At 42.6% G+C, this 24,853-nt stretch overlaps 1 protein-coding gene across 5 annotated transcripts in view; it reads left to right on the top strand.

The window, feature by feature from the left end:
• Positions 1 to 24,853, top strand: part of TCP11 (t-complex 11) — a 61,123-nt gene that overhangs the window by 12,608 nt on the left and 23,662 nt on the right. For 4 of the 5 annotated variants that reach the window (XM_035295397.3, XM_078369023.1, XM_078369026.1 and 1 more), the window contains exon 2: positions 3,434 to 3,547. In XM_035295397.3, the coding sequence (XP_035151288.1) occupies positions 3,541 to 3,547 (7 nt within the window). In that variant the 5' untranslated portion in view covers positions 3,434 to 3,540. Of the gene's footprint in view, positions 1 to 3,159; positions 3,244 to 3,433; positions 3,548 to 24,853 lie in introns of those variants that run through there. The other variant, XM_078369027.1, reaches the window with a different exon arrangement.

Below are 24,853 nucleotides of genomic sequence, written 5' to 3'. Positions count from 1 at the left end.
TGTGAGCAGTGGCCTCACTAACACTGAAGAGCTCAGACCTTAGGTAAGCTATCAAGTCATCTCTCTGTGCCTCAGTTTTGCCTTTTGTAGAATGGGGATAACAGTCCCTCCCTGGTAGCATTGGTGTGTGAAAGTTTAGTGAGTTCATGAGTGCACAATGCTTAGAACCTGTGTTTGACATCTATCAAGCGCTCAACTGCTGTTAGCCATGTTTATGACAAATCCTTACCACAGACCTTTGAGACTGGGGACTCTGACTATTCCCACTGGCAAATGAGGTACTGAGATTCACAGGTTAAGTAATTGGCCCAGGCCATGTGCTAGAATGAGAGTCAATAGTATGATTTAGGAAGTCTGTACCCCTGCTCTCTGCGTCATGAGAGGCTAGGTTGAATTCTAACACATTTCCTTTTGCATATATTTCTAGAGAACCAATGTGCCAGGCTCTGTGCCAGGAGTCAGGGGAAACAGTGATGGGATCAAACTCAGTGGACCGGTGGGGAGCTCCATCCCGTTTTCAGTCCAGCCCATGCAGGCAGCCTCTGAACTAGGCACAGTTAATCTCCAGCCATTGCCACTGGCTTCACCTGGCTCATTAAAACCAGACACGTTATGAGTTCACTTAGCATCTGCAGAGCGTGTCTTTCATCTTCAAAGGCTTCCCAAAGCACCAACCAATTAATCCTTACAACACCATCATCTCGTAGACAAATATTTATCCTCATTTCATACCCAGGAAAACTAAGGTGCAGAGAGAGAACGGACTGGGCGGGAGGAGGAAGAGTGAGTGGCAGAGCTAAGCAGAGAATTCTGGAGCCCAGACCCCTCTGGCTGCCCAGTCCATCTGGAGGTTTTGGGGAAATTCTTCCCGTAATACTTTTTTTTTTTTTTTAATGGAAGCAGAACCTTTTGCAAGTTCAGAAGAATTAGATTTCTTTAATAGTAACCTGCAGGAAATACATTAAAAACACATTCTATCAGTTACAAATCTTAATGTCACCAGCCAAGGATGAGGGAATTAATGCCGGGCCCAAAAATACATACAGTCAGCAACTCCGGGGCAAGGGCAGAGACAATTTATAGAGTGCGAGGTCTGGACGTCTGGAGCAGACAGGCTGAGCTCAGCGGTGAAATGGAAACAGGGCTGTTTTCAGATGGGGCAGAGCAGGGGAAGCTGCTCAGGGTGGCTTTGATTCAATCATTGTTTCCTATTTCTTCTTAATGTAAATTACATTTTTTAAAAATGCAATTAAAAGCCAGGTTCTGATTTGTCATGAGAAGACTGTTTTCATTAACATAAGTGCCTATCAAGGGCATTTTTAAAAGAATCAATCCCCAAAAAGAAAGCCCCCTCCATCAAAACAATCCCAACCCTGATCATCTCCTCTATAGGGGCCGAACAAAGGGGATATCCAGGCAATGAGCTGGCTGGAAAATCTGCACAAGGTAGACAAAACATATGTAGAATTTATAGAATTTTACTTCCTTTAACAGCAGGTATTTCTCTTATATCATAAAATAGAACACAGGAATAGAAAACCATGCTAAAATGTGTAACCTAAATTATGATAAGGGAAAGAGTGGGTCTTTTAAATTTAATCACTTTAAATTGCTTTAATTTTTGGACTCAGCACTCATTTTGCCAAACTTGAACACAGTCTTGGATAAGTCAGGCTTCAGATCTCAGGGATATAATATGTGCGTTTTAGGAAGGAAAGTGATCTAAAGAGACTTGTACAACACTCGGTTAGTTGAGGGCTAACACATTCCCAGCCATGTGCTTCCTCCTCACAAAGAAAGGGCATTAAAGGAGTCAGTGGGCACCAAGGAGTGGAATCCCACAAGCAGGGATGGACTTTGGCCCCCAGTGTGTCCCCACGCTGTGTGTTTTGCCACTCATTGCAAAGTACACAGCATCCCCACTAGGGCTGGGCAGGTTGACAGGCATGTCTTTGCAGCCATGTCTCCTGGAGGAAAGGTGAAAAGGCACCATGTCACACCACCTCCCTTTGCAGCTGAGGAAACTGAGGCCACGGGTCTCATCTGAGGTCAATGGCGGCAGAGCCAGGAATGACAGCCTGGATCATAGGACTCCTCACCTCTGCCACACCACAGTGCCCCTTTTCCCAAGATATGCCCATGGTAGGTCAATAGCTGCTTGACAGGAACTGTGGCCAGCACTTTCCAACCAGCCCAAGGACATGTTAGGGTGACCAACCATCCTAGTTTGCCTGGGATTAGGAGGGGCTCCTGGAACATGAGATTCTTCAGAGCTAAAACGGGCATAGTCTAGGCAAACCAGGACAAGCTGATCACCCTCCTGGGCTGTGTTCATGTAGCTGATGCTGAATGACCGTGGCTGTGTGCTGGGCACTCAGCAAAAGCTAGAAAGGAGCAGGAGGAGCATAGGGTCTCTTATGTTGAATGAGTTGGCCTGGAGTAAAATTATTCAAATAATTGATTTTTTTAACTTACTGAAGGGCGAGTCCTACTGAAGGGTTTGTTCTTTGTCATTTTTGTGCATTTTCACATTCCAAATCTTAATTACTTGGGCCTTAACAGCAAGGATGTGTGATCAAAATCAATTTTATGGAGTGGGAAACTGAGGCACAGAGCTGGCTGAGCAGTCTAGGTTGGTCTGCCTAGCTGTGAATGGTGGAACTTGGAAAATGCCCCTGTTTTCTGGCCTTTGGTTGGTGCTGTCCCTCCAACTCTGCTCTGGTCAACAACCCTGGCTAGAGGCCAGTTCTCTATTTAATTGTTGGGGAGCAAGAGGCCAGAGGCTAGGGGTTTCTAAATTCAATGATAAGGACCTTGGGTTAATAGCAAAATAATTCTCTTACTGGAGAAAGTTCATAGCAAAGAACCTCAGTGGGGCTAAAGAATGATCCTGGTTTGATCAAGCAGGACTACTTACTTACCTTCACCCTTCACAGTCTGAAAGCCAGACTCCCTCTGAGATGACCGTGAAGCTTTCTCTCCCCAGATGCCATTCAGACAGTCTCCAGCCCCAGCCACTGCTTTCCATTCACAATGGAGCAGCTGGACTCTGCACTTCTGAAATTGGAGCTGGAGGTGAAATGCTTAGCTGAGCTTTGCTTTCGTTTTAGTGCCTTTCTTCTCTCTCTTGGGTTTAACTGCTTTTTCTGGCCTCAGGGAATCCCTTGCAAGTTAATAAAACTGACTACATCAAAGGGCTCCGCAGCCATTACCCAATTAAACCTCACAGCACTCCTGCAGCAGGTAAGCATTATTAACCCCATTTTACAGGTGGGGAAACTGAGGTTAAGTGGTTTGCCCCCAGCCACAGAGGAAATGAGTGTCTCAGCTGGCATCAGAACTTGGTAGCTTGTTCTGATCACCCGGGGTGGTTGTTTCTGCCGAAGTCTGTTTTTCAAAATGCTTTGATTCTTAAGGATTTCTTTTCCTTCAGGAAAACAGTTTCTCACCAGCTGCACCAAGGATGGGGGATTTCTCCAAAGCTGGTTTATCAGAAAGCAGCAGCTCTTGGCTTCAAACAGAGAGGTGCCATAAACATAGATGAAAGGTAAGAGTTCAGTGTCATAATTTAGGAAACAGTTTGGGCCTTTCAGAAATGAATGTTATTTAAAGATGCAGATTCATCCATCCCAGTAGCCTCCTGGGAGTGCTTCCCGAACCATCTGGTTCAATCAGCTCATTTTCTTTCCTCTAATCCTCCTGGCTCTCATGTGTGTAAGTGCAGCAAAGGCTCCTGGGGAACTCACAGCATGAATAAAAAACAAAGATCTTTCTCTCGTGCCAGCCACCTCTCCTCTTTTCCAAACAGCATAAAATTCCTAATCCTGTTTGTTCTTAGAGGGGGTATAAAAAATTCATGTCCCAACAGACAATGAGGAGATCTGGGGAGGCTCCCTCCCAGGGCTTCTGTCCTCTCAGTCCAGCCCAGATGACAGAGTATCTTCACCCCGTCCTCTGAGAGGACCTAGAAAACCTGGTGGTGTTTGGGAATAAATTTGCCCAGGCCTGCAGGAAGAGGAGGAAAAAAGGGTTTTTTTTGGTCTGGTTAAAGCCATCCATGAGCCACAGGGAAGATTTCAAAGGCTCAGGTGAGTGTTTTCAAAAGAAGGGTTTCAGTGCAGCCCCAACTGTGTAAGTCCCTGCTTCTTGCTGTTCAAGTCCAATTATAATCCACAAAGGCAGGATGCTGTGTTTACATAAATAATTACCAGATTTCGGATAGCCAGACTTGTTGTGGCACACAGGAGGCAGGCCCATAAATTACATTTAAGGAATTAAGGGTCAGATTGATCTTATCTCTGTAAATCTGGCCAAATTCCGGTGAGCTGAAAGAACATCCGGTTGACTGAGCCTCGGGAGGCAAAGACCCCAGGAACCAGTGATCCTAAGGCCGTCGCTGCCCCCCATGCCTTCCTTGACACCTCTCCCTGCTCCAGGTTGGTGACTAGCTCTGAGAGCAAGGGGGTGGCAAGAGGAAGAGCTGCCCCAACTTGCTTTCTGCCCAACCTGCAAGAGAAAAAGGCAGGAGAGGAGTGTGGGCATCTCACTTCCTAACCTCTTTTCCCTCCTGGACCACACAGGATCTTGCTCCCGAAACAACAGCAATGATGTGCAATTAGTGATGGCAAACAGTGAAGCTGTAAGAACAACAGAACAGAGCCTCCTCTGGAGGGTTCTCTTCTGCTCAGGCCACGCCTCCATGTTTTCATTCAGTCAACAAAGATGTATTGAACAACTACTGCACCCCCAGTGCCATGGCAGAGTGTAGGGGTAGAGGGTGGCTCAGGCTCTGTTCTCAGAGTGCTTGAGTTTAAATCCTGGCTCTGGCCAGGTGCAGTGGCTCATGCCTGTAACCCCAGCACTTTGAGAGGCCACGCCAGGTGGATCACAAGGTCAGGACATCTAGACCATCCTGGCTAACAGGGTGAAACCCTGTCTCTACTAAAAATACAAAAAATTAGCTGGGTGTGGTGGTATGCACCTGTAGTCCCAGCTACTAGGGAGGCTGAGGCAGGAGAATCACTTGAACTCAGGAGGCAGAGGTTGCAGCGAGCTGATAATGTACCACTGCACTCCAGCCTGAGTGACAGAGTGAGGCTCCAGGTCAAAAAAAAAAAAAAAATGCTACTACTAGGCCAGGCGTGGTGGCACACACCTGTAATTCCAGCACTTTGGGAGGCCAAGACGGGTGGATCATGAGGTCAGAAGTTCAAGACCAGCCTGGCCAAGATGGTAAAACCCCATCTCCACTAAAAATACAAAAATTAGCCGGACGTGGTGGCACATGCCTGTAATCTCAGCTACTCAGGAGGGTGAGGCAGGAGAATTGCCTGAACCTGGGCGGCAGAGGTTGCAGTGAGCTGAGAGCATGCCACTGCACTCCAGCCTCAGTGATAGAGTGAGACTCCATCTCAAAAAAAAAAAAAACAAAAAAACTACTACAAATAAATAAGTGAATAAATAAATCCTGGCTCTGCTAGCTACCCTGGGCAAGTGACCCAATTCCCCTGCTCTTCTGCTTCCTTATCCAGAAAGTGGGATTGTAACAGCACTATCCCCTTTGAATGGGAAGTTTAACTGAAGTCATCCATAACAAGCTCTTAGAATAGGGCCTCGTACATGGTAAGTACTCAGTAAATGCTGGTGATTACCATTATTACCAAGACTGTGTTAGGCACTGGGGGCCTCCCATCTGAAGGTGGTTACAAGCTGGTTGAGACAGATGCTCTACTAAACACAAAGGGTATGACGAGGCAGTACGGTCCATTAGGCACCAAGTGAGTGGAAAAGACAATGAAGTTCCAAGGAGCAGGTAGAGGGCAAGATCACTGTGGCAGAAGGTGTCACAGAGGAAGGAAGGCTTACGCTGGCTGAAAGGATGTGCAAGATTTGGCTGAGCCACAGAAAGAACTGGAGGAGAGGGGCCTATAAAGCCCAAGATTCCACAAGAATTCAGCTAGAAGTCAAAGTATTATGCAAGCCTGAAGTTTCCAAGAGTATAAGCCAAATGTCTTCAATTAAGATTTCCAAATCAGAATGTCAGCCTCTCTTGTAGTGGAAGAAATATTGATTTGTGTTAACTGCATCTGACCAAAAGTGTTACAAAGTGAAGGCCAACAGAGCACACTGTAAAGAGACCAGAAGAGACATGAGTCTTAGAACTAGAGCTTCAATTTGTAAAATGGAAAGAGGAACATCAGATAGAGATGTTATTGAAATAAATTATATTGCTTGGTGAAACAAAAAGTATTCTAGGCCAAGTACAGTAGCTCACGCCTATAATCCCAGCACTTTGGGAGGCTGGGGTGGGTGGATCACTTGAGGTCAGGAGTTTGGGACCAGCCTGGCCAACAGAGTGAAACCTTGTCTCTACTAAAAATTAGCCAGGCATAGTGGTGGGCACCTGTAGTCCCAGCTACTCTGGAGGCTGGGGCAGGAGAATTGCTTGAACCTGGGAGGAAGAGGTTAGTAAGCCAAGATTGTGTCACTGTGCTCCAGCCTGGGTGACAGAGGGAGACTCTGTCTCAAAAAGAAAAGTATTCAACCTCAAAAATGTTCTATTCATCCAATTTTTTTTTTCTTTTGAGACAGACTCTTGCTCCTATTGCCCAGGCTGGAGTACAGTGGCACAATCTGGGCTCACTGCAACCTCTGCCTCCCACATTCAAGCCATTCTCCTGCCTCAGCCTCCTGAGTAGCTGGGACTACAGGCACCTGCCACTATGCCTGGCTAATTTTTGTATTTTTAATAGAGACAGGGTTTCACCATGTTGGCCAGGCTAGTCTTGAACCCCTTATCTCAAAGGATCCACCTACCTTGGCCTCTCAAAGTGCTGGGATTATAGGAGTGAGCCACAGCACCCAGCCCAATCACTCTTTAAATATGTACTGTGTTTACTATGTGCCAGGCATTTGGGAAGACTCTGATAATAATAATAAAAATGATTTCTGCTATAGATGTGTTGATCCCATATTTGTCATTTTCTATGTCAGAAAAATAGGCCGGACTCAGTGGCTCATGCCTATAATCCCAGCACTTTGGAAGGCTGATGTGGGAGGATCACCTGAGCTCAGGAGTTTGAGACCAGCCTGGCCAACATGGTGAAACCCCATCTCTACTAAAAATCTAAAAGTAGCTGGGCATGGTGGCAGGTGCCTATAATACCAGCTACTTGGGAGGCTGAGGCAGGAAAATCACTTGAACTGGGGGGGAGGGGGGGTGGAGGTTGCAGTGAGCTGAGACAGCACCACTGCACTCCAGCCTGGGCAACAAGACTGAAAAAAGAAAAACAATTTAAAATAAATAACTAAAGGTGGGTACACAGGAAGCAAGCATTTCAAAAACATTTCTATATAGTATGTCATCAAACATTTGTGATCTGGCTCCATGCAATTTCATAAATAAATTTGTCTTCATTTGAGTAAGAATTATAATAATTTATTATTGAACTTGAGAAAAATTAGCCCAATCACCTACAATTGAATCTCTTTTCTTTTCTTTCTTTTTTCTTTTTTTGGGACAGGGTCTTGCTCTGTCACCCATCCAGGCTGGAGTGTAGTGGCATAATCTCGGCTCACTGCAACCTCCACCTCCTGGGCTCAAGCAATCCTCCCTCCCACCTCAGCCTCCTGAGTATCTGGGGCCACAAGTGTGCACCACCATGCACAGCTAATTTTTGTAATTTTTGTAGAGACAGGGTTTTGTCACATTGCCCAGGCTGGTCTCAAACTCCTGAGCTCAAGAAATTCACCCACCTTGACCTCCCAAAGTGTTGGGGTTACAGACATGAGACACCACACCCAGCCCTACAACTGAATTTCTAAACAAATTTTTACTTGGATATTATTACTTAAAAGATGAATGCACTCAAGAAGCATTCAGTCAATGAACCAACCATGTGTTCAGCACTATTCTAGCTGTTCTAAGGAATAGGAAAGAATTTGAAAATACTTTTTCTCCCAGCCAAGATGGAACAATAGTGACTGGATTTCCTCTCCTTCCTGAAATGAAAGAAAAAAGGATGGAGGAAAGGAGGAAGTGAGGGAGGGAGATAAGGAAAGAATGAGGGAGATGAGAAAGGGAAGGAATGGAAAGAAAAGGGGAAGGAAGGAAGGAGGGGGAAGGAAGGAAGGAAGTAGGGAAGGAAGGAAGGAAAGAAAGTTGGTTTTCAAGACTGTTTCAGGCAAGAAAGGACATTTACAGAGAGACAGAAAAACAAGGTAAGCCCCACAGCTGCCCCACAGCTGCCCCACAGCTTACTGCTTTATGAAGGCTTCCAGGCTGTGGTGCAGGGAAAGAAAACCAGACACGTCTCAGCTAGTTCTCTGAGTTGAGGAGACAGAGCTAAGAGTCCAAGGAAACCAAGGTAGCTAGAATTTTCAGGACAGAATACTAGACAGGAGAGAGCTGCGCAGAGGCCTGGAGATGTACAGAAAGTCTCCGCCAAGTATTTGGCAATAGTGACCCATGAGGTGAGAAAACTACCCAAGGCTAGGGAGAGAACCTTCTAAGAGGACGAGAGAGCAATGTTATGTGTTCACACAGAGGTGGGAACAGTGTCTGTTATCACCACCTGGACTGGAAAACTTCATAATTCATGGGGCACTGGATAAAATACTCAAAAGGATATTGCCTTGGTAGTGAGGAATAATTACCTCAATACAAAACATTGGTTTGGTCCCATGTAATAACCCTTTTTAATTTTTTTGGAAACAGGGTCTCACTCTGTCATCTAGGCTGGAGTTCAGTGGCGCAATCTTGGCTCACTGCAGCTTCAGCCTCCTGGGCTCAAGCAATCATCCCACCTCAGGCTCCTGAGTAGCTAGGACTATAGGCCCACACCACCATGCCTGGCTGATTTTTAAACTTTTTTATAGAGATGGAATCTCACTATGTTACCCAGGCTGGTCTTGAACTCCAGGACTCAAGTGATCCTCCCACCTTGATCTCCCCAAGTGTTCAAAGTGTTGGGATTATAGGTGTGATCCACCTTGCCTGGCTCCCACCTAATAACTCTTTTTTCTTTTTTTAAAAGAAAAAAGGAGAAAGAGAAAGGGGGAGAGAGAACAGAAATTTTGCTCTATTGCCCAGGCTGGAATGCAATCTAAAAATAGGTATTAAAAACCTCTTTTATGCCGATAATTGTACTTATCAGCGGGGACAGGAAGGAATAAGGGAAGAAAATAACGAGCAAACAGCCAACCAGTATTTCATTTAAGTCTGTGAAATGCTATGCAAATGCTGAAGAGTGATTTACTTCCAATTATGTGGTCACTTTCAAAATAGGTGTAATGTGATACTGAGAAAAATCTATGGTCTGTGGACCTGGGGTAAAGAATTCTATAAATACTCACTGAGTTTACTTGTTGCAGGTCTGAGATCAAATCATAAATGTCCCTGTTAATTTTCTATCTCGATCCGTCAAATATTAACAATGTGATGTCAAAGTCTCCCACTATTATTGTGCGGGAGTCCAAGTCTCTTTATAAGTCATTGAGAACTTGTCTTATGTGTCTGGGTGCCCCTATATTGGGTGCATATATATTTATGATCATTGACTCCTGTTGTTGTATTGATCCTTTTACCATTATGTAATGTTCTTCTTTGTTTCTTTTAGTCTTTGTTACTATTGAAGTCTATTTTGTCAGAGACGAAAGTTACAACCCTGTTTTGTTTTTGTTCTCCATTTGACTGGTGAGTCTTTCACCAAAGCTTTGTTTTGAGTCTCTGTGTGTCCTTACTTATGAGATGGATCTGGATACAGCATACCAATGGGTTTTGACTTTTTATTCAATTTTCCTTTCTGTGTCTTTGATTAGGACATTTAATCTATTTAAATTTAGGATTAATATTGATATTTGTGAGTTTAATATTGTCATTTAATGCTGGCTAGCTATTTTGCCCATTAGTTGATATAGATTCTTCATTATGGAGATACTCTTTACCTTTTGGTAAGTTTTTGGGATGACTGATACTGTTTGTTTCTTTCTGTGTATAGCGCTTCTTTCAGAAGCTCTTGTAAAGCAGGCCTGGTGGTGGTGAAATCTCTGAGTGCTTGCTTGTTCGTGAAAAATTTTATTTTTCCTTCATTTATAAAGCTCAGTTTGGCTGGATATGAGATTCTGGGTTGAAAATTCTTTTCTTTGAGGATATTGAATATTGATCCCCACTCTCTTCTAGTTTGTAGGGTTTCTGCTGAGAGATCTGCTGTGAGTCTGATAGGCTTCCCTTTATGGATAACCTGACCCTTCTCTCTAGCTGCCCTTAGAATTTTCTCCTTTATTTCAACCCTGGTGAATCTAACGATTATGTGTCTTGGAGTTGCTCTACTTGAGGAATATCTTTGTGGTGTTCTCTGTATTACCTGGAGTTGAATATTGTCCTGAATATTTTCCAGCTTGGATTCATTCTCTTCATAACATTCAGGTACACCTATCAAATGTAAATTAGCTCTTTTCACATAGTCCCATATTTCTTGGAGACTTAGCTCATTCCTTTTTACTCTTTCTTCTCTAATCTTGTCTTCTCATTTCATTTCATTAAGTTGGTCTTCAACTTCTGATATCCTTTCTTCTGCTTGATCAATTCGACTGTTAAAACCTGTGCATACTTCGTGGAGTTCTCATATTGTATTCTTCAGTTCCATTAATTCACTTATATTCCTCTCTCAATTGTCTATTCTTGTTAGGATTTCATCAAACCTTTTTTAAAGTTCTTAGTTTCTTTGCATTGGGTGAGAACATGTTCTTTTAACTCACAGAAGTTTCTTATCATCCACCTTCTAAAGCCTACTTCTGTTAATGGAACGCACTTGTTCTCCATCAGGCCTTGTTCCGTTGCTGGTGAGGAACTGTGATCCCCTGTAGAGGGAGAGGCATTCTGATTTTGGGTATTCTCAGCCTTTTTAGGCTCGTTTCTTCCCATCATTGTAAATTTATCCACCTGTCGTCTTTGTAATTACCAACTTTCTAATTAGGTCTCTGAGTGGATGTCCAACTTGTTGATTCCCAGCTCTGGAATCTGAGCAACCCACTGCTCCGGCTAAAAAAAAGCACATTAAGATTGATGGTGCTTTTCTGCTCGGGAGTCTCCGGTCTGGCTTCTTCTTGAGTCCGTCCTTCAATCAGCTGAATAGGCGACTCTGCCCTCCTGGGGCTCCAAACATCGACCAAAAGGGGACCCAGTCCCGTTTACTCTGCACCAAGAACCGCCGCGCCGGCCACAAGAGTTGCGCTGGTGACCCGTGGGGCTCCTCTGCTGGGAATCTCCTGGTCCATGAGCAACAAAAATTCGTCTGAAAGTGTGGCATTCTCTCGTTCTCGGTGCTTTCACTGGGAGCTACAATCCCAAGCTGCTAGTGATCAGCCATCTTGGATCTCTCTCCCCACCTAATAACTCTTAAAAGAAAGACCAAAAGAATCAAACTGTTGCCGAGTAACCTAATCAAATCCTACACCAATCCTCTAACAAAGCTCAATAATATTATAGAAATACCAAAATATCCTGTACTCAGCAAGGTAAAATTCACATCAGGCATCTAATTAAAGAATACCAGGCTTGCAAAATATAGCCCATAATGAGGAGAAAGACCAGTCAATTAAAATTGACCACGAACTGACAAGGATGGTAGAGTTAACAGACAAGTGTGTTAAAACAGTTTTTATGGCTGTATTCCATATGTTCAAAAACATACATAATATTTAAACGATGCAAAATGAACTTTTGAGATGAAAACAATTAGTAACATGAAAACTGCAATGAGTAAGATGAAAATTACACTGGCTAAGGTTGATAGCAGACTAGTCATAGCAGAGGAAAATTTTAGTTATTAGAAAGGCATAAAAATAGAAACTATTCCAAATGGAACATATAGAGAAAAAAGCTTAAAAAATAAGAAGTGCATCAGTGAGCTGTGGGACAACTTCCAGCGGCCTCATATACATGTAACTGGAGTCCCTGAAAAACAGGGAGTACAGAAAAATTATTTGAAGAAGCGATGCTTAAACATTTTCTAGATTTTATGAAAACTATAAATCCACAAATCCAAGAAGCTCAATGAGCCCCAGCACAAGAAATCTGAAGAAAATTACACCAATGCACATATAATCAAATTGCTCAATATATGTAATAAAGAGAAAATCTTAGAAGCAGTCAAAGAAAAAAGACATATTACGTATAAAGGCACAAATATAAGGATAGCAGCAGATTTCCTGCCAGAAACAGGGCAAGTGAGAAAACAGTGCAGCAAGATATTTTAAGGGCTGAAAGAAAAGAATCTGTCAATCTGATTCCTACATCAGCAGAAATATCTTCAAAAATGAAGGTATAACAGAGACCTTTTCAGACATGCCAAAGTTGAAAAAAATTCATCACTAGCAAAACTGTACTCTAAGAAATGTTAGGTTGGGCACGGTAGCTCACACCTGCAACCCCAACACATTGGGAGGCCGAGATGGGAGGATCTTTTGAACCCAGGAGTTCAAGACCAGCTTGGGTCACAAAATTAGACCCCATCACTACAAAAAATAAAAAAATTTGCTGTGTTTGCTGGCATATACCTGTAGTCCCAGCTACTCAGCAGGCTGAGGCAGGAGGATTGCTTGAGCCCAAGAGGCGAAGGCTGCAGTGAGCCGTGATCGTGCCACTGCACTCCAGCCTGGGTGATAGAGCAAGCCCCTGTCTCAAACAAACAAAAAAGAAATATTAAAGGAAGTCCCTGAAGCAGAAGGAAATTGATAGCAAGTTGAAATGCAGATCTGCCCAAAGGAATAAAGGTAAATAAATGGGCAAATACGTAAGATTTATAAAAAACTGTTTTAATATTTCAATAATTGACTGCTTAAATAAAAGAATATGATGTATTATGTGGTTTATAACATATGAATAAGTAAAAGGTATGATAATGAAAGCAGAAAGGTCAGGAGAGGAGAAATGGAAGTATATTAAAGTTCTTATATGTAAAGTGGTGAAGGCAGACTGTGATAAGATACACAAGCCATAAACCCTGAAGCAACTACTAAAATAACAAAATAAAGAATTATAGCTACTAACCTAACAAAGAAAATGAAGTGAAATTATAAAAAAGAAATCGATCCAAAAGAAGGGAGAAAAAGAGAAAAGAACAAAAAAGAAATGGAGCAAATCACAAAAAGAAGCTCATAGGTTTAAACTTAAACTGTCGATAATCACATTGTAAGTAAATGGTCTATACTATAGGATTCCACTTATATGAGATATCTAGAGCAGCCAAACTCATAAACAGAAAGTAGAATGGTGGCTGCCAGGAGGTGAGGAGGAAGGGAAATGGGAAGTTGTTGTTTAATGGACATAGAGTCTCAATTTTGCAAGATGAAAAAGTTCTAGAGATTGGCTGCACAACAATGGGAATATACCTAACATTACTGTACTGAATACTTAAAACTGGTTAAGATGATAAATTTTATGTTATGTATATTTTATCACAATTAAAACAAAACAACCCACATATTTGAGGTGAGAAACAAAAGTAAATGGTTTAAATGTTCTAATTAATAGGCAGAGATTTTCAGATTGGATTAAAAACAAGATAAATTATATAATGCTTATAAGAAACACAATATAGAGACACAATATGTTAAAATGTAAAAGGAGAATGGAAAAAGAGATAACAAGCTAACATTAGTCAAAAGATAGAATGGCTATATGAGTGTGAGATGAAGATTTTAGAGCAAAGAATATTACCAAGTGTAAAGAAGATCATTTCATAATTATAAATTAAAACATCAAAATTCTAAAAGTTTATGTACCTAATAACAGAGCTTCAAAATATATGAAACAAAAATGGATAGAGCTGCAAAGACAAATAGAAAAATCATAATTATAATCAGAGATTTCACTACTCCCTCTTAATAACCAATAGATAATTAGGTAGAAAATAAGCAAGTATATAGAGGATTTGAATATCCCCATCAATCAACTTGACCTAGTTGACACTTATAGAACCCTCCATCCAACAACAGCAGAATGCACATTCTTTTCAAAGCACAAGGCACATTTACCAAAATAGGCCATATTCTGGGCCATCAAACAAGTCTCAATACATTTGAAAGGATTCAAGTCATAATAAAAATGTTCTCTCAACACAATGGAATTAAATTATAAACAGTGAACAGTAGAAAGATTCTTGGAAAATCTCCAAATATTTGGAAACTAGATAAGGCACTTCGTAATAACTTATCAGTCAAAAAGTCAGGAGGGGTCAGAATGTATTTTGAATGGAATGAAAATTAAAACCCAACATACCAAAATTTGTGGGTGCCACTAAATTAGCACTAGAAAGATTTCAAGTCAATAACTTTAGCCTCTACCTTAAGAAATGAGAAAAAGAAAAGCAAATGACACCCCAAGTAAGCAGAGGAAAGAAAATAATGAAGATCAAAACAGAAATCAGTGAAATAGAATACTGAAAAACAATGGAGAAAATTAATGACACCAGAAGTTAGTTCTTTGAAAAGATCATATTGATCAACTTCTAGGCCTGGATCAGGAAAAAAGAGAGAGAGAAAAAAAAACAATTTAAGAATATCAGAAATAAGAGAAGTGACTTAATGACAGATTTTGGAGGTAATAGAAGGGTATTGTAAGGGAATATTACAAACAACTTTGCCCGGTCGGGTGCGGTGGCTCACACCTGTAAGCACTTTGAGAGACTGAGGTAGGCGGATCATTTGAAGTCAGGAGTTCAAGACCAGCCAGACAAACATGGTGAGACCCCGGTCTCTACTAAAAATACAAAAATTATCCAGGCATGGTGGCGGGCACCTGTAATCCCAGCTACTGGGGAGGCTGAGGCAGGAGAATCACTTGAACCTAGGAGACAGAAGCTGCAGTGAGCCGAGATCGTGCCACTGCACTCAAACCTGGGTGACAGAGCAAGACTCTGTCTCAAAAAATATATTAAAAAAATAAAAATAAAACATTGCCAATGCCAATTTAAAGAAAGATGGAGTGGGGAAGGGTGATGAATAGGCAGAGCACAGAGGATTTTTAGGGCAGTGAAAACTCTATGACACTATAATGATGGATACACATCATTATACATTTGTCCAAACTCATAGAAGGTACCACACCAAGAGAGAACCCTAAGGTAAACTACGTACTTCGGGTGGTTATGATGTGTCAGTGTCGGTTCATCAATGGCAACAATTGCATCCCCTACAAGTGTAGGGGATGTTGATAATGGAGGAGTCTACACATGTGGGGGCAGGGAGCAGATGAGAAAGCTCTGTATCTTCCTCTCAATTTTGCTGTAAACCTAAAACTGCTCTTAAAAAATAAAGTTCTTTTAAATTGTTTGAAAATATACATATATATTTATATTTTTTTTTTCCAAAGAGATGTGGTCTTGTCATGTTGCCCAGGCTGGTCTCAAACTACTGGGCTCAAGCTCAAGTAGCCTCCCAAAGTGCTGGGATTACAGGAATGAGCCACCAGACCTGGCCTAAAGGCCTTTGAAAAAAAAAGACTTGCACTGACACTTCAGCAAATGAGACATCTGGATGGTAAATAAGTACATGAATAGATGCTCAACAATTGGTCATCAAGTTAAAACCACAAGAAGGAACCATTACACACTTAATAGGATGACTTTTTTAAAAACTGACAGTTCCAAGTGTTGGTAAGGATATGGAACCGCTGAAACTTTCATACACTGCTGGTGGAAATGTAAAATGATACACCCACTTAAGAGAAATGTTTGACCATTTCTTACAAAATTAAACACCATATAATCCAGTAATCCTACTCCTGGATATTTGCCCAAGAGAAATTAAGATATATGTCCACAAAAAAGATACACTAGAATGTTTACAGGAGTTTTATTCATAATAGTAAAAAACTGGAAACAGCCCAAACTCCATCAAGAAATAAAAGGATAAACTGTGATATATTCATACAATAAATTTCTACTCAGCAATGAAAAGGTACAAGCTACTGATAGATGCTATGGCATGGATATATCACATAGACATGCTGAGTCATAAAAGACACAAAAAACTACTGTTATGAAATGATCATGTCCTTTCTACAATATGACCGTATTTGGAGATGGGGCCTTTAAAGAGGTAATTAAGGTTAAACGAAGTTAAAGAGCCAGTGAGTCAAATCCAATAGGGAGCTATTGAATTGGGGCCCTAAACCAGTTGGACTAGTGTCCTTATAAAAAGAGGAAGAGACACCAAGGATGTGTGTGTCCTGACAAAAGGCCGTGTGAGGACACAACCAGAAGACAGCCATCTGCAAGCCAAAGAGAGAGGCCTCAGAAGAAATCAGACCTGCCGACATCTTCAACTTGGACTTCCAGTCTCTAAAACTGTAAAAAATAAATTTCTGTTGCTTAAGCCACCCAGTCTGTGACATTTTTTGGCAGCGCTACCTGCCCACAACTACATATTGTACAATTCTTTTTTTTTTTTTTGAGACTAAGTCTCACTCTTGTTGGCCAGGCTGAAGTGCAATGGCATGATCTTGACTCACTGCAACCTCTACCTCCTGGGTTCAAGCCTGTCTCAGTCTCCCGAGTAGCTGGGATTACAGGCACCTACCACCACACCCAGCTAATTTTGGGGTTTTTTTTAAGTAGAGACGGGGTTTCACCATGTTGGCCAGGCTGGTCTTGAACTCCTGACCTCAGGTAATCCACCCACCTTGGCCTCCCAAAGTGCTGGGATTACAGGCATGAGCCACTTCGTCCGGCCAATTCTATTTATACGAAGTTTTTGAACAGGTAAAGCAGATCAGTGGTTGCCTGGGCCCTGGGATAAGGAGACAGATACTGACTGTGACCCAGGACAAGGAAACCCTTGGGGATGATGGAAGTATTCTGTTTAACTGTGGTGGAGGCTTCGTGGATATATGTATTTGTAAAACTCATCAAAATGTATACTTAAAATTCGCACATTTATGAAAATTATACCTCAATAAACTTGATTTTAAAAGAAAATCTTTGTAGAATGTAGATGTCTGAAACTCAGAGAAAGAAACAAAATATTCGGTAAAAAGCATAGACAAACTATGGAATGGAAGGTAAGGGAGTTGTAAAGTCTTCCAGTGCTTTATAACTTTCATTTTGCAATTGTGATGTTTAGAGAGGTGTATTCTCAGCAAACAAGGCTGTGCGTAGTCTCAGTCCTATGTCCAAAGTGGAATGCAGATGGAGCTCTATATGCTAAAGGCCCCTGGAATCATAACCTTGTATATCCCAAACTTTATTCATCAAAACAGCCAACATTAAACATTAACCAACTAGTACAAAGATAGTACGTTCTTCTTAAAAAAAAAAAAGGTAAATACAAAATTTTGTATCTTTCTTACCAGCTCTCCATTTCTATCAACAACTGACGCTGAAGTTTTATTTAGCTGGATCCTTCTAGGTCTCCTGTTCTCAACTTGAACCGGGCATGGCATCAGAGCCCCTCTGGGATGCTTGCCTCACAGTGACCAAAGATCCTCATGGCACTAGAGTGTGTCTGCCCTAGTTAGGATAACTACTCTTTTTTTTTTTTTTTTTTTTTTTGAGACAGAATCTCACTTTGTCGCCCAGGCTGGAGTGCAGTGGTAGGGTTATCTTGGCTCACTGCAACCTCCACCTCCCAGGTTCAAGCTATTCTCCTGCCTCAGCCTCCCAAGTAGCTGGGACTACAGGCACTCGCCACCACGCCTGGCTAATTTTTTGTATTTTTAGTACAGACAGGGTTTCACTGTGTTAGCCAGGACGGTCTCCATCTCCTGACCTCGTGATTTGCCCGCCTCAGCCTCCCAAAGTGCTGGGATTACAGACGTGAGCCACCGCCAGGATAACTGCTTTCTAGCACTGCAGCTCCTGTTTCTTTTCTTAGTATCGAGTAGAAAAGAGAGATGTGGATTAGATTATTTTTAAGGTGTTTTTCAGCTATCCCCTCGAGCTCTGAGGTTATATTACGTTCATTCATGACTTCACTCGTTCATCATTCAGCTATATGATGAGGTATCTCTCCGTGTCCAGCTGTGTATAAGCGCTGGGGTTGCAGCAGTGGAGACGGACGGGTGCGCGCCCTCATGGTGTGCACATTCCAGCGCGGGTGGGGAGCGGCAAGCATCCCAAAACAAGCGAGCTTCAATGAAAATGTACTGGCTGGATGCTGGGGAATCTCGGGCAAGGGGGTGAGCTTCAGGGGTTTCCTGCCTCTCTCCTCTTAGTGAAGCTGAAGTCAGGTGGCCTCCCACCCCAGTAGGACAAAGTCTGAAGCAGGAAGGACTCTCACTTTCGAAAAAAAGGCCCGAGGAAGCACGTGGAGCAGGGACGTTGCTGGAAGCCACTAGCTAACCTCTCCTTGTGATTCGTTGGCCTGACTTGTGTCATGTGTTTTTATCTGAACCAATCGCTGTAAGGGAGACAGGACCTGTGGACCAATCAAACTTCTTCATGAAACTAGGTGTGGTGGGAATGAGTTGGGCGTGCCTCAGGGCCCAAAAATTAGATAGTGCTTTGTTCTAGTTGACTTAAATTAACTCTAAGGTGCACATAATAAACTTAAACAGTAGTTAAAGGCAGCTGATAACCCTTTAGCAACTTCCCGAAGTACTGACTTCAAATGCTGGTGTTAAATGCAACCAGGGAGTATCTTAACACAAAACAAATTATGAATGTCAAGAGGTTTCACTCCATGTCTGTTGTGAGAGGCAGTCAGGAAAGACTGCTTTCGGGAAGCAAATCTTGAGTTGTCTCTGGAAGCACACAGCTTGGCTTTGAGCTCCCAATGCTGAGATTTCCCAGCTGGCTAAGTTCCTTAAGTTCTTGAAGCTTCAGGTCCTCTCCTGTTAAATGGGCACTATAATAGCTTTTTGTAGGGTTTGTAAGATAACTGAATGAGATATTATATGTGAAGTCCTCTTAGAACAGTGCCTCGTGTATAATGAGTGCTCAATATATTTTTGGTGTCATTATTTAACTTGTGTGGTGCCATCTCAATTGCCAACATCACTAGATAGAAGTGGATGGATAATTCTATATTTCTGACCCACATCTTCATCTTCTCAGAATCTGATTTTAGGTCGCAGTTGATCAAGTATAGGATATTTTCTGACATATTTGTCAAGATTCTGTCCACCAGTATTTCTTTTCTCCCATACTTCTCCATTTCTGTGGCTTCATGAGGTGATAGGAAAATCAGGTTAAGGGTTATGAAGTCGTGGGTTCAAGCCCCTGGTCTACCACTTACTCACTCTATGGCCTTGGAGGGGATATTTAAGTTCTCTTCATCTGTAAAGTAGTATAAAAATAACATATTTGTCGGCCGGGCGCGGTGGCTCAAGCCTGTAATCCCAGTACTTTGGGAGGCCGAGGCGGGTGGATCACGAGGTCAACAGATCGAGACCATCCTGGTCAACATGGTGAAACCCCCGTCTCTACTAAAAATTACAAAAAATTAGCTGGGCATGGTGGCGCGTGCCTGTAATCCCAGCTACTCAGGAGGCTGAGGCAGGAGAATTGCCTGAACCCAGGGGGCGGAGGTTGCGGTGAGCCAAGACCGCGCCATTGCACTCCAGCCTGGGTAACAAGAGCGAAACTCCGTCTCAAAAACAAAACAAAACAAAACAAAAATAACATATTTGTCATAGGGTTGTTGTGTGTATGGTAGGAACATGTCTATGTGACTGGCTCCCCAAGATACTGGCACATGGTAAATAGATGTGTCTGGTATTACTACTATTTCATGTATCAACCATGACTCCTGATCTCTATTCCTGTTATCAGCCCCAATCCCTCTTCTTAACTCCGGGTGCTTATTTCCAGATGCCTGCTGAGCAATTCCTCATAAAGATCCAGCAAAATGTCATTCTCAATCTATCCTAAAGTACACCTAAAAAAACAGCCATCCACTCTCCTCTTTCCCCAAATCTCCTCCTCCTCCTTACGACCCTTCTTTCCATTAAGGTCAGCACCAATGGGAAACAAAAGGCTTTGTTCCTTGTCTCAAGAGTATCAGACATTAGAAAGCCTTGCTCTCCCGCCTGCCCCCAAATTCTCAGAGTTGCAGGGCACTTCCACTCAACTTCAGGGAAATGAGGCCAGAGCTGTGATGTGACTTGCCCAGGGTCACTAGCAAGTGGGCAGCAGCAGCAGTCCATGCCTCCTGTCTTCGAGGTGACTATCCTGCCACCATCCCATGGTTCGCAGTTTCTCTGAACCATTGAATCACCCTGATATGGTTGTCCTAAGGACCCCTCAACAGGCTCACAGCCCTGGAAGTCGGGCAGGGGAGACTGGGGGTTCCCAAGTAGTTCTTGAAACAACCAAAAATTAGATTTTTCATAAGCTGAATCTCTTGTTTATCCTGAGTTGTGTGAGGGTGGGGAGGCGGGGGAGGTTAGCTCCTTTGAGAGTTTCCAAGCATTATGAGCAAAGTAAAGCCCAAACTGAAGGATATGAGTCATTCTGAGTGTGCCTCTGTTGGCCACAAATGGGTACAAGAGATGTAAATTCTGCATGGGTTGTAAGTGGCTTAGCCAGCGTTTTTCAACGAAAAATTCCACAGCATGGAATTTGAGGGTGCCCAAGGGAGCCCTCTATGCCTTTTACTGCAATCCCATCTCTCTTAGCCCTGACAGATCTCAGGTGAGTTAACTCTGCACCTGATTGGTGCTAAACGGGGGCCACACAGGCTTCAGACACCAAAACAACCATCTAGCTCATCGAGTTCCACTTCCTCAGACCATTGAAGACAGAAAATTCCTGCCATTCCTGAGCTAGTAACACAGACTCAGACCCAGTGACCTCCTTTTGTTCCTGCTGGGGACTGCAGCCCCTCTGCAAGTTTAAACCGTTCAAATGAGCTCCGGCTTCATCTTAGAGACACTGTCGGTGAAGGAAAGGGGAGTGGGGAGGTGGGACTGGGAAGGATCTACAAGGTGAAAAAGGATGGCCACGACTTCCACCATTCCCCCACCACACTGTGGTGGGAAGAAAAAACATCCCAAAGAAAAACTGGAGTATAAAACTGTTCTCTGTTCATGGAGACAGAAAGAATAGAGCTTACCAGGGTCTGGAGGGAGCAAGGGATGGGGAACTATTAATGGTTACCGAGTTTTTGTTTGGGACGATGAAAAAGTTTTGAGTATCGATAGTGGTGATGATCGCATACCATCGTGAATTTATTTAATGCCACTGAATTGTACACACTTACAAATGGGTTAAAATGATAAATATTATTCTGTGTACTTGGCCACAATAAAAAAAACTACAATAATGTCCTAACCACCCTCCCCTCACATTTCTTTGGAGATGGACTTCAAATAGGCTGGCCCTTAAGTCTGTGCAGCTGGGTTCTTTGTCAGGAGAACTTTGCTTTAAGCTGGTGTTTCTAAAGAATTATGGATGACACAAATGACTGAAACTGATTTATTTCTCAAGTGTTTGAGGTTCCTTCATCCCTACCCAATAATGTCTATTCAGGAAAAGCTTGTCTTAACTGAAGTCGGAAAAATAAAAGAAAATGCACAAGCCATCATCTAAAGTGGACCCTGGTTTAAGAAAATCTCAGATTTAAAAAACAAATTGGAGACTGATGATTTGCCTTACGAAAGACTGCTTCTCTTAACAAAAGGGTTTACTCAGAAGTTCTTTAAGAAGAGAGCCCCCTGGTGCATTTAATGATATTATTGGATTAAAAAAATCATCTAGACCATTGAAGGGCACTGCACTGTAAATATATGAATACATTGTATTGTGTTGTAAGAATGGGAATAAAAGAGTCAGGAATCTTTGACAAATGGAGCATTTTGGCCTGAAGTAACACAAAGTGGGAACAAGATGAGTTTTCTTGGCCTAAAATCCCAGTGGCTTTCTGGAAAGGCTCTGGGAGTTTATATGATTTATTTAAGACCAGCTAAGCTCAAGGCCTGTGATATGTCCATTTTGAGAAAGGGCCTGTGCCAAATTTAGGGTCAAAGTTCTAACTATGCTCATGCTAACCTCCGTCACCTGCCCATTTAATCATAAAGGTTCTCAGACGTGAGCTCAACTCTGTCCTGCAATGGCAGAAAAATATATCTGTTGCCAGAAAGTGGATTCTCCAGTGATGAAGAATGATCCTTATTTATGTCTGCATAGGTACATTCTGGGGCCCATAAAGGTTTAATTGTCCCTCTAACTAGTTTTTTTAAAAAACCGACAAAGAGGCTGCCAGCTTTCCCCAGAGTTTAAAACCAACTGAATGTGGTTCTGTGGAAACTGCTTTAAGTGTGTAACTCGCGCCATGTCCTGGGGCACAAGGCGTGATTGTTTTGGGGACTCAAAAGATGCAGCTCTTAGGAGGACTTTTAAAGTCAGTTTTTGTGGCTTTCGGCTGCTGCTGACCCTGGGTTACTCTGCAGAGAGAGAGAAACTCCTTCATCTAGGAGCCAGCCTCTAGTTACTCCCATGGTGCCACTGCCCCCTGCTGCCACCTTCCGGTTGGGGGCGGGAGGGGGGCACTCCAGTGTCACAGGGCCTTCAAAGTCCTTTCCTCTCAGACATTGTCTTTGTTGGTTTAAAAGGCTCTCTCAGGAAGCTAAGGACAGAGGAGAGACAGAAAGAGAGAAAACATGTCTATATGTTTATGAGACAAAAAGAGAAAGACACACCCTGGTAACCGAGACTGGATCCAGAGACACTTCGCATGACCTCTTGGGTGTGTGAGAGGAGCAGTGGCCCATTCTCTGTCACTCCCCTAAAATGCAGTCTCCCAATAATTCCATAATTATTGATTGGACACCTACTATGTCCCAGACAACAAGCAGTGAATAAAATGCACACAGTCACTGCTCCCAGAAAGCTTACAGTCTCATGGGAGAGTCACATTTCAATAAAGATTAAGTATGCCAACAAACAGGTGATTACAAAATGTGATGAGTGCTGTGGAGAAAACGTGCAGTGTTGAGAGAAGCTAATGGAGGGCCATGGAAGGTCCTCTGAGGAAGTTAGGCCTTGTAAGCTAGTTCTGAAGGATGAGAGTCGGGGAGGGGAAAGGGGCTTTTAGAGCAGGGAGAAGCATGCTAGGTGCAAAGCATGTGCAAAGACCCTGAGGTCGGAAGAGCAGAGCCTGTGAGGTGTTGCTGACGGTGTGAGATGTGGCTAGAAAAGGGGGCAGTAAACATTGCTCCCAGAATCTTGTCTTCTGCTTTGAGCCTCCTCCCTTAAAGATTTGTAATGGTTTCCCCATCCATCATACTTCACATTGAGCTTCAAAGGACCACCTCCAGACTGCCCGCAGATTCCTTGAGCCCTTCTCTTACTCTTGGGAGAAAACACATTTGTCAAAAGACTAAAGCAAATAGTTTTGACGTGCGGTTCTGTGCCATAGGGAGGCTATAATGAAGTCAGTCCCAGTTTACATGACTCCAAATGGTTCCATTTAAATATCCCACCCTGTATTTACGTGTCCCTACCACTTTAGTTGACTGTTTATCTTCCAGTATACTCGACTGTACTTGGATCTTGGCCTTGATTTAACTGCATCCCTTACTTTCTCCATTCCATACCCTATCATTTACATTTTTCTTTAGGAAATGTAAATATTTATTTACAGTATTAGCTTTTACTCTTGCATACCTCTATACATCACAGAGTAAACAGACTGTGATATGGGTTCTAGTCCTGAATTTTCCATAAACTGGTGGTGACCTTAGCCCAGTCATTTAACCTCACTGAGCCTAAAATGTTTCTTTGTAAAGTGAGGGGTTTTTCATTTTTGTTTTGTGTTAGCTAGCAGATTTGTATCCAGAATTCCTCTTAAATTCTGTGATTCTGTACCTCTTCCAGCCACCTCCAAGTATTTCGCTTGTATCTTTGTCTTTATACGCCCCTCTTTCAGAATGTCTTTGTGGGTAGGACTGACTTTCTACATAATGTGCTTTTGTGGAATAGTGTACACAAAATAGCATTTAACAAATGAGAACAGATCGCACTACTGGGCTTGAGTTAAAGCTCTCATATGTGAGAACGTGGTTGAGGAATAGGAAGATTCTAGTTGCAGGCCTGAAATTACCATAAACTGTTTCTCAAACTAGGTTGTAGGCACCCATAGGGATATACAGAGGTGTGCCAACAAGCACAGGAAGACCTTCCTTCTGGAACAAGAATTCTATCCAAAGATTTGAGGGAGGGGTCAGGCACAGTGGTTCATGCCTATAATCCCAGCACTTTGAGAGGTCAAGGTGGGCAGATTGTTTGAGCTCAGGAGTTTGAGACCAGCCTGGGCAACATGGTGAAACCCCGTTTCAACAAAAAATGCAAAAATTAACTGATTGTGGTGGCACATACCTGTAGTCCCACCTACTTGGGGACCGAGGCAGGAGGATTGCTTGAACCCAGGAAGTTGAGGCTGCAGCGAGCCAAGATCGCACCATTGCACTCCAGCCTGGGGAACAAAGTGAGCCCCATCCAAAAAAAAAAAAATGATTTGAGGTAGGGAAATAGACTTTAGTATCAAATTGATATATTATGAATAGAAGAGAAAGTCATACAAAATCTTGGTATAAAAAGGGAACCCTGGGCTGGACAGCTTTGGGTATACTTCAGTGTAAGAAGAAACAGGGCTTTTACTTCTGTTCTTGGGTTGCTTAGAAATACCTGCCTAATGGGTCATTTGAGGTATGTGCACTTTAATAGGGTAACAGTGTTAAGTTATCCAGGAAGGGCATTCCTGTGAAATAATGGACATATGTAGAAACTTCAGTTTCACCCATTACAAGAGTTTAAAGAGGGTCCTGAGATTGAGGGAGAACCAGACCTAACATAAGCCAAAGAAAGACCAAATGAGTTAAAGAATCTTTTTTTTTTTTTTTTTTTTAAATGGG

Source organism: Callithrix jacchus, chromosome 4 (assembly GCF_049354715.1).
Source record: "Callithrix jacchus isolate 240 chromosome 4, calJac240_pri, whole genome shotgun sequence".
Taxonomy (NCBI): Eukaryota; Metazoa; Chordata; class Mammalia; order Primates; family Cebidae; genus Callithrix; species Callithrix jacchus.
Note: the sequence above shows the minus strand (reverse complement) of the source record. Positions and strands in the feature narration are given on the sequence as shown.